The 10,328-nt window shown below is 42.4% G+C and overlaps 1 protein-coding gene across 17 annotated transcripts in view; it reads left to right on the top strand.

Annotated features, from left to right (window-relative positions):
- The first annotated feature begins 5,423 nt into the window (after nt 1-5,423).
- atp2b2 (ATPase plasma membrane Ca2+ transporting 2) overlaps nt 5,424-10,328 on the top strand; it is a 191,740-nt gene continuing 186,835 nt past the window's right edge. For 16 of the 17 annotated variants that reach the window (XM_090242078.1, XM_090242067.1, XM_090242066.1 and 13 more), the window contains exons 1-2: nt 5,424-5,548; nt 6,000-6,769. In XM_090242078.1, coding sequence (XP_090098204.1) covers nt 6,565-6,769 — 205 coding nt within the window. In that variant the 5' untranslated portion in view covers nt 5,424-5,548; nt 6,000-6,564. Of the gene's footprint in view, nt 5,549-5,888; nt 6,770-10,328 lie in introns of those variants that run through there. The other variant, XM_090242068.1, reaches the window with a different exon arrangement.

The following is a 10,328-nucleotide window of genomic DNA, read 5'->3' as shown; positions in this document are numbered from 1 at the left end:
TTTGGAGAGCTCCTTGGTCTTCAGTGTGCCGCTTGCTTGGTGGTGTTGCAGACTTTGAGGCCTTCCAGAACAGGTGTAAATATACTGAGATCATGTGACAGATCATGTGACACTTAGATTGCACACAGGTGGACTTTATTTAACTAATCATGTGACTTCTGAAGGTAATTGGTTGCACCAGATCTTATTTAGGGGCTTCATAGCAAAGGGGGTAAAGACATATACATGTTTAATTAAAATAAAATATATATATATATATATATTTTTTTTTAAACAAGTAATGTTTTTCATTTCACTTCACCAATGTAGACTGTTTTGTGTATGTCCATTACATGAAATCCAAATAAAAATCCATTTAAATTACAGGTTGTAGTGCAACAAAATACGAAAAACGGCAAGGGGGTGAATACTTTGGCAAGGCACTGCTGTAACCCTGTTCTCTTGAACATCTCTTCATTCAAAGACTCAATCATGGACCCACTTACTGACAGTTGTGGCTGCTTTGTGTGATGTATTGTTGTCTCTACCTTCTTGCCCTCTGTGCTTTTGTCTGTGCCCAATAATGTTTGTACCCTGTGGTGTTGCTACCATGCTGCGTTGTCATGTTGTGTTGCTACCATGCTGTGTTGTCATGTGGTGTTGCTACCATGTTGTGTTGTCATGTTGTGTTGCTACCATGCTGTGTTGTCATGTTGTGTTGCTACCATGCTGTGTTGTCATGTTGTGTTGCTACCATGCTGTGTTGTCATGTTGTGTTGCTACCATGCTGTGTTGTCATGTGGTGTTGCTACCATGTTGTGTTGTCATGTGGTGTTGCTACCATGTTGTGTTGTCATGTTGTGTTGCTACCATGCTGTGTTGTCATGTTGTGTTGCTACCATGCTGTGTTGTCATGTTGTGTTGCTACCATGCTATGTTGTTGTCTTAGGTCTCTCTTTATGTAGTGGTGTGTTGTCTCTCTTGTCGTGATGTGTGTTTTATTCTATATTTGTATTTTAAATTAATCCACGCAGGAGGCCCTTTGCCTTTTGGTAGGCCGTCATTGTCAATAAGAATTTGTTTTCAACTGAGTTTCCTTGTTAAATAAATTAAATAAATTAAAACATGATCTAAAAGGCAAAAGTGGCTTGTGTAGAGGTCATTAGAGGTCACTAGAAGTCATTAGAGGTCATTAGAGGTCACTAGCGTTCATTAGAGGTCACTAGAGGTCATTAGAGGTCACTAGCCTTCACTAGCGTTCACTAGAGGTCAGTAGAGGTCACTAGCGTTCATTAGAGGGGTCATTAGAGGTCATTTCACAGTCTCCTCTAGACAGGTCTACGGTGACGGTAGAGGTTTGAATCCGGTCTAGTGCCCTTTGACCTACGTATTTTTCCACTGTCATCCTCGCTCTGTAAAAAAAAAATATCTGAAAATACCATACTCTGAGACACTTTGTGAATTAATGGATAGTAGAACTAGTGGTACTCAGTAGTAATAGTAGAGATAGTAGACTAGTGGTAGTCAGTAGTGATAGTAGAGATAGTAGACTAGTGGTAGTCAGTAGTAATAGTAGAGATAGTAGACTAGTGGTAGTCATTAGTAATAGTAGAGATAGTAGACTAGTGGTAGTCAGTAGTAATAGTAGAGATAGTAGACTAGTGGTAGTCAGTAGTAATAGTAGAGATAGTAGACTAGTGGTAGTCAGTAGTAATAGTAGAGATAGTAGAGATAGTAGACTAGTGGTAGTCAGTAGTAATAGTAGAGATAGTAGACTAGTGGTAGTCAGTAGTAATAGTAGAGATAGTAGAGATAGTAGACTAGTGGTAGTCAGTAGTAATAGTAGAGATAGTAGACTAGTGGTAGTCAGTAGTAATAGTAGAGATAGTAGAGATAGTAGACTAGTGGTAGTCAGTAGTAATAGTAGAGATAGTAGACTAGTGGTAGTCAGTAGTAATAGTAGAGATAGTAGAGATAGTAGACTAGTGGTAGTCAGTAGTGATAGTAGAGATAGTAGACTAGTGGTAGTCAGTAGTAATAGTAGAGATAGTAGACTAGTGGTAGTCAGTAGTAATAGTAGAGATAGTAGACTAGTGGTAGTCAGTAGTAATAGTAGAGATAGTAGACTAGTGGTAGTAGACTAGTGGTAGTCAGTAGTGATAGTAGAGATAGTAGACTAGTTGTAGTCAGTAGTAATAGTAGAGATAGTAGACTAGTGGTAGTCAGTAGTAATAGTAGAGATAGTAGACTAGTGGTAGTCAGTAGTAATAGTAGAGATAGTAGACTAGTGGTAGTCAGTAGTAATAGTAGAGATAGTAGAGATAGTAGACTAGTGGTAGTCAGTAGTAATAGTAGAGATAGTAGACTAGTGGTAGTCAGTAGTAATAGTAGAGATAGTAGACTAGTGGTAGTCAGTAGTGATAGTAGAGATAGTAGACTAGTGGTAGTCAGTAGTAATAGTAGAGATAGTAGACTAGTGGTAGTCAGTAGTAATAGTAGAGATAGTAGAGATAGTAGACTAGTGGTAGTCAGTAGTAATAGTAGAGATAGTAGACTAGTGGTAGTCAGTAGTAATAGTAGATATAGTAGACTAGTGGTAGTAGACTAGTGGTAGTCAGTAGTAATAGTAGAGATAGTAGACTAGTGGTAGTCAGTAGTAATAGTAGAGATAGTAGACTAGTGGTAGTCAGTAGTAATAGTAGAGATAGTAGAGATAGTAGACTAGTGGTAGTCAGTAGTAATAGTAGAGATAGTAGACTAGTGGTAGTCAGTAGTAATAGTAGAGATAGTAGAGATAGTAGACTAGTGGTAGTCAGTAGTAATAGTAGATATAGTAGACTAGTGGTAGTAGACTAGTGGTAGTCAGTAGTAATAGTAGAGATAGTAGACTAGTGGTAGTCAGTAGTAATAGTAGAGATAGTAGACTAGTGGTAGTCAGTAGTAATAGTAGAGATAGTAGAGATAGTAGACTAGTGGTAGTCAGTAGTAATAGTAGAGATAGTAGACTAGTGGTAGTCAGTAGTAATAGTAGAGATAGTAGAGATAGTAGACTAGTGGTAGTCAGTAGTAATAGTAGAGATAGTAGACTAGTGGTAGTCAGTAGTAATAGTAGAGATAGTAGACTAGTGGTAGTCAGTAGTAATAGTAGAGATAGTAGACTAGTGGTAGTCAGTAGTGATAGTAGAGATAGTAGACTAGTGGTAGTCAGTAGTAATAGTAGAGATAGTAGAGATAGTAGACTAGTGGTAGTCAGTAGTGATAGTAGAGATAGTAGACTAGTGGTAGTCAGTAGTAATAGTAGAGATAGTAGAGATAGTAGACTAGTGGTAGTCAGTAGTAATAGTAGAGATAGTAGACTAGTGGTAGTCAGTAGTGATAGTAGAGATAGTAGTCTAGTGGTAGTTAGTAGAGATAGTAGACTAGTGGTAGTCAGTAGTAATAGTAGAGATAGTAGACTAGTGGTAGTCAGTAGTAATAGTAGAGATAGTAGTCTAGTGGTAGTTAGTAGAGATAGTAGACTAGTGGTAGTCAGTAATAATAGTAGAGATAGTAGAGATAGTAGACTAGTGGTAGTCAGTAGTAATAGTAGAAATAGTAGACTAGTGGTTATCAGTAGTAATAGTAGAGATAGTAGACTAGTGGTAGTCAGTAGTGATAGTAGAGATAGTAGACTAGTGGTAGTCAGTAGTAATAGTAGAGATAGTAGAGATAGTAGACTAGTGGTAGTCAGTAGTAATAGTAGTAATAGTAGAGATAGTAGACTAGTGGTAGTAGACTAGTGGTAGTTTGCCATCAAGCCATATATCAAGATATGTGTAGGTAGAAACTCACTCAATTTGTGTACAGTTCAGACTAATCATTATAAATTCATTTAAATCTGGGTTATGGAACCTAGAAAAAAAAAAGTGTTTTATTTTGTTTGTATTTGGCCCTAACTTTAGATCCAATAGTGACCTCTGCGGTGGTTGAAAATCAGACTCCAAATGTGAAAAGGCTTGGAGTGGAAGGGAAGACTGTTTGTATGGCTGGCTGGCTTTATGGTGAGAAGAGATCTGTACATACTGACGAGATGCTTAGGTATCCGTGTGGGAAGGCAGGCGACAAGCTTAGGTCCAAAATAAACCCATAGAAACCCATTGGTCTTGATTTGGACAGATTTTTGGCAAGAGTGAAACCTCTTGCTTCATCTCTTCCTCTCTGTGGAGAGCACATTGATGCAGCTGCAGGGAACAGCATAACTTTTTCTCAACACATTGCAAAGGTTGGCTGTAGGAGATGACATTGGCTCGGTAACTGATGTTTGACATGAAACTAAACTAGAGGTTCAATCCCGGGGCTGAGCAGGAAGTGTGTAGCAGGAAGCTAATTATTGTATGACGTGTTTGTAGAATGTTTAAGTCCCTTATTGACTGAGGTGAATGTTCAGTCTCCTATCGACTGAGGTGAATGTTCAGTCTCCTATTGACTGAGGTGAATGTTCAGTCAGTCTCCTGTCGACTGAGGTGAATGTTCAGTCTCCTATTGACTGAGGTGAATGTTCAGTCTCCTGTTGACTGAGGTGAATGTTCAGTCTCCTGTTGACTGTTGGGGGTAAAACATACGACATTATAAAGGTGGCGCTACAAAGTATTAACTTAAGGGGGCTGAATAATTTTGCACGCCCAATTTTTCAGTTTTTGATTTGTTAAAAAAGTTTGAAATATCCAATAAATGTCGTTCCACTTCATGATTGTGTCCCACTTGTTGTTGATTCTTCACAAAAAAATACAGTTTTATATCTTTATGTTTGAAGCCTGAAATGTGGCAAAAGGTCGCAAAGTTCAAGGGGGCCGAAAACTTTCGCAAGGCACTGTATATGTTGAAGAGGGTGGGGCTTAAGCTGCATCCCTGTCTTACCCCACGACCCTGTGTGAAGAAATTTGTGTGTTTTTTGCCAATTTTAACCGCACACTTGTTGTTCGTGTACATGGATTTTATAATGTCGTATGTTTTACCCCCAACACCACTTTCCATCAGTTTGCATAGCAGACCCTCAGGCCAAATTGAGTCGAAGGCTTTTTTGAAATCAACAAAGCATGAGAAGACTTTGCCTTTGCTTTGGTTTGTTTGGTTGTCAATTAGGGTGTGCAGGGTGAATACATGGTCTGTTGTACGGTAATTTGGTATTTGACATTTGCTCAGTACATTGTTTTCATTGAGGAAATGTACGAGTCTGCTGTTAATGATAATGCAGAGGATTTTCCCAAGGTTACTGTTGATGCATATTCCACGGTAGTTATTGTGGTAAAATTTGTCTCCACTTTTGGGTGATCAGTCCTTGGTTCCAAATATTGGTGAAGATGCCAGAGCTATGATGTTAAAGAGTTTTAGTATAGCCAATTCTCTCTCTCTCTCTTTCTCTCTCTGGGCTCTGCTATGCTGTGGTGTGTGCTGCTGGCGTCAGAGCACTCACTCTGCGCAGCTCCCACTGCAGTCGCAGGCAGCCTCCCTCCTCTCCTTCTCTCTCTCACACATGATGCGGCTCCGCGGCACTGGCAGCCTGGGCTCTCACTCTCCTCTCTCATCACCGGTACGACCGCTCCGTGTTGCTTCTCTTTACTACTGCCACTGACATAAACTCACAGGAGTAACGCCTGCTACACTCTCATCCTTCTCTCTCTCTCCCTCTCTCCTTCTCTCTCGCTCCCTCTCTCCTTCTCTCTTTCCTCTCTCTTTCTTTTCTTTCTTTCTCTCTCTCTCTCTCTCTCTCTCTCTCTCTCTCTCTCTCTCTCTCTCTCTCTCTCTCTCTCTCTCTGTCTCTCTCTTTCTTTCCTCTCTGTCTCCCTGTCTCTCTCTCTCTCTCTCTCTCTCTCTCTGTCTCCCTCTCCTCTCTGTCTCTCTTTCCTCTGTCTCTCTTTCTCTCTCTCTGTCTCTCTTTCTCTCTCTCTGTCCCTCTCCCTCTCTCTCTGTCTCTCTCTCTCTCTCTCTCTCTCTCTCTCTCTCTCTCTCTCTCTCTCTCTCTCTCTCTCTCTCTCTCTCAGAAGGAGTAATGAAGAGGACCACCATGTAGACAGAATGCAGACATTGACAGACTGCAGACGGAGATAGAAGAAGCAGAATGGGAACATGCATCTGGAGCGGCTCCCGATTGACTCACAGTAACAGAAGCCCAGAAGGGATCGTAATTCTCCTGTGGACGTACGTCGCTCCTCTCGCCGCTCTCTCGCTGCTGGTCTCACTGGTCTAGCTGGCTTCCCTTAGTGTTCTCTGGATGGTCGTACGGTCTTCTCTCCACACTGTCGCTGACTGAGGGATCTCAGCCTGTCTCTGTATCTCAAAGTGACAACAGGATTTAGCTCTCCCTCTGTCTGTCGGTGGGCGCTGCAGCATCTGTCTCTCTCTCTTTCTCTCTCTCTCTATCGTGTGGTTTTCACCAGTATCACCGGTATTGCCGGGCGCATTCCAGTGGCATTCATCCCTCTTCCTCTCCTCATTTCGAGAATCCCTCTCTCTCTCTCTCTCAACCCACACAACCCCCTCGTAAAGCTTTGTCTGAGGTTTGTACTCCTTCTTCGTCGAGTTACTGAGCAATACTAGTCAGTCATCATGGGGGACCTGACCAACAGTGATTATTACTCTAAGAACCAAAGAAACGATGTCAGCAGTAACCACGAGGGGGGCTTTGGGGTCTCGGTCATGGAGCTGCGTGAACTCATGGAGCTGAGAGGCAGCGAGGCGGTGGTTAAGATCCAGGAGGAGTACGGGGACATGGACGGGCTCTGTCAACGGCTGAAAACATCACCCACAGAAGGTGAGTCACACGACTTCACACCGGCCTCCGGGCTTGATGAGTGTTTGTGTTTGTTAATGAGTGTGTGTGTGTGTGTGTGTGTGTGTGTGTGTGTGTGTGGAGGGGTGAGGTGCGGGGGGTGAAGTGTGTGTGTGTGTGTGCTTGTGTGTGTGTGTGTGTGTCGGTGTGTGTGTGTCGGTGTGTGTGTGTGTTCTTGTGCCGGTGTGTGTGTGTGTGCGTGTGTTTGTGTGTGTGTTTGTTAATGACCAGCCAAATCAAATCAAAATGTATTGGTCACATACATACATATTTAGCAGATGTTATTGTGGAGCAGTATCTAACAATTCACAAAAAAAAAAAGTTAAATAATTAAGAAACTACCGTTCAAAAGTTTAGGGAATGTATCATAAAGAAAATAAATAACATCAAATTTAAATAACATCAAATTGATCAGAAATACAATGTAGACATTGTTACGCTGAAGGATCCGCCCCTAAGACACTGCATCACGTGCGCTAGCTGTGCCACGACCGGGAGGTCCGTGGGGCGACCCACAATTGGCCTAGCGTCGTCCGGGTTAGGGAGGGTTTGGCCGGTAGGGATATCCTTGTCTCATCGCGCAACAGCGACTCCTGTGGCGGGCCGGGCGCAGTGCGCGCTAACCCAAGGTGGCCAGGTGCACAGCGTTTCCTCCGACACATTGGTGCGGCTGGCTTCCGGGTTGGAGGCGCGCTGTGTTTAAGAAGCAGTGCGGCTTGGTTGGGTTGGGTTTCGGAGGACGCATGACTTTCAACCTTCGTCTCTCCCGAGCCCGTACGGGAGTTGTAGCGATGAGACAAGATAGTAACTACTAACAATTGGATACCACAAAATCGGGGAGAAAAAGGGGTAAAATAAAAAATAAAAGTATAAATATTAGATCCAGCAATGTCTGAGTGGCATTGACTAAAATACAGTAGAATATAATACAGTATATATATATATAGTATAGTGTATATATATATATATATATACATATGAGATGAGTAAAGCAGTATGTAAACATTATTAAAGAGGACACTGATTCCTGGCTATTTATATAGGGCAGAGGTCTTTTTTTAACATGACGACTTACCAAAAGGCAAAGAAAGGCCTCCTGTGGGGATGGGGACTGAGATACATTTATTTAATTTAAACATTTATTACAAAATCTAGGACAAAACACACATCACCACAAGAGAGACCTAAGACAACACAACACTACATAAAGAGAGACCTAAGACAACACAACACTACATAAAGAGAGACCTAAGACAACACAACACTACATAAAGAGAGACCTGAGACAACACAAAACTACATAAAGAGAGACCTGAGACAACACAACACTACATAAAGAGAGACCTAAAGACAACACTACATAAAGAGAGACCTAAGACAACACAACACTACATAAAGAGAGACCTAAAGACAACACTACATAAAGAGAGACCTAAGACAACACAACACTACATAAAGAGAGACCTGAGACAACACAAAACTACATAAAGAGAGACCTGAGACAACACAACACTACATAAAGAGAGACCTGAGACAACACAAAACTACATAAAGAGAGACCTGAGACAACACAACACTACATAAAGAGAGACCTAAAGACAACACTACATAAAGAGAGACCTAAGACAACACAACACTACATAAAGAGAGACCTAAAGACAACACTACATAAAGAGAGACCTAAGACAACACAACACTACATAAAGAGAGACCTGAGACAACACAAAACTACATAAAGAGAGACCTGAGACAACACGACACTACATAAAGAGAGACCTAAGACAACAACATAGCAAGGCAGCAACACATGACAACACAGCATGGTAGCAACACAACATGACAACAACATGGTAGCAACACAACATGACGATAACAACATGGTAGCAACACAACATGACAACAACATGGTAGCAACACAACATGACAACAACATGGTAGCAACACAACATGGCAACAACGTGGTAGCAACACAACATGGTAGCAACACAAAACATGGTACAATCATTATTGGGCACAGACAACAGCACAAAGGGCAAGAAGGTAGAGACAACAATACATCACAACAAAGCAGCCACAATTGTCAGTAAGAGTCCATGATTGAGTCTTTGAATGAAGAGATTGAGATAAAACTGTCCAGTTTGAGTGTTTGTTGCAGCTCGTTCCAGTCGCTAGCTGCAGTGAACTGAAAAGACGAGCGACCCAGGGATGTGTGTGCTTTGGGGACCTTTAATCGAATGTGACCTCTAAGGTGCAGGGCTGCGTAACCGGGTGGAAGCTGGCTAGTGATGAGTATTTAACAGTCTGATGGCCTTGAGATGGGAAACTGTTTTTCAGTCTCTCGGTTCCAGCTTTGATGCACCTGTACTGACCTCGCCTTCTGGATGATAACGGGGTGAACAGGCAGTGGATCGGGTGGTTGTTGTCATTGATGATCTTTATGGCCTTCCTGTGACATCGGGTGCTGTAGGTGTCCTGGAGGGCAGGTAGTTTGCCCCCGTTGATGCCTTGGGCAGACCTGATTACCATCTGGAGAGCCCTGTGGCTGTGGGTGGTGCAGTTGCCGTACCAGGCGGTGATACTGCCCGACAGGGTGCTCTCGATTATGCACCTGTAAAAGTCAGTCAGGGTTTTAGGTGACAAGCTAAATTTCTTCAGCCTCCTGAGGTTCTTCACCACACTGTCTGTGTGGGTGGACTATTTCAGATCGTCAGTGATGTGTACGCCGAGGAACTTCAAGCTTTCCACCTGCTCCACTGCGGTCCCGTCGATGTGGATATGGGGGTGCTCCCTCTCCTGTTTCCTGTCCATGATCAGCTCCTTTGTTTTGTTGATGTTGAGTGACAGGTTATTTTCCTGACACCACACTCCGAGGGCCCTGACCTCCTCCCTGTAGGCCGTCTCGTCATTGTTGGTAATCAAGCATGCTACTGTTGTGTCGTCTGCAAACTTGATGATTCAGTTGGAGGCTTGCATGGCCACGCAGTCGTGGGTGAACAGGGAGTACAGGAGGAGCCTGAGCACGCACCCTTGTGGAGCCCCAGTGTTGAGGATCAGTGAAGTGGAGGTGTTGTTTCCTAACTTCACCACCAGGGAGAAACCAGTCAGGAAATCCAGGACACAGATACACAGGGCTTCAGACCCAGGGCCCCGAGCTTAATGATGAACGTGGATGGTACTAAGGTGTTGAATGCTGAGCTATAGTGAATGAACAGCATTCTTACATACAGTTGAAGTCGGAAGTTTACTTACACCTTAGCCAAATACATTTTAAACTCCGTTTTTCACAATTCCTGATATTTAATCCTAGTAAAAATTCCTTGTCTTAGGTCAATTAGTTTATTTTAAGAATGGGAAATGTCAGAATAATAGTAGAGAGAATTATTTATTTCATCACATTCCCAGTGGGTCAGAAGTTTACATGCACTCAATTAGTATTTGGTAGTATTGCCTTTAAATTGTTTAACTTGGGTCAAACGTTTCGGGTAGCCTTCCACAAGCTTCCACAAGCTTCCCACAATAAGTTGGGTGAATTTTGGCCAAT

Source organism: Oncorhynchus mykiss, chromosome 7 (genome assembly GCF_057628025.1).
Source record: "Oncorhynchus mykiss isolate SJ-2025 chromosome 7, ASM5762802v1, whole genome shotgun sequence".
Lineage (NCBI taxonomy): Eukaryota > Metazoa > Chordata > Actinopteri > Salmoniformes > Salmonidae > Oncorhynchus > Oncorhynchus mykiss.
The sequence above is the reverse complement of the archived record's forward strand: the minus strand, read 5'-3'. Positions and strand labels throughout refer to the sequence as shown.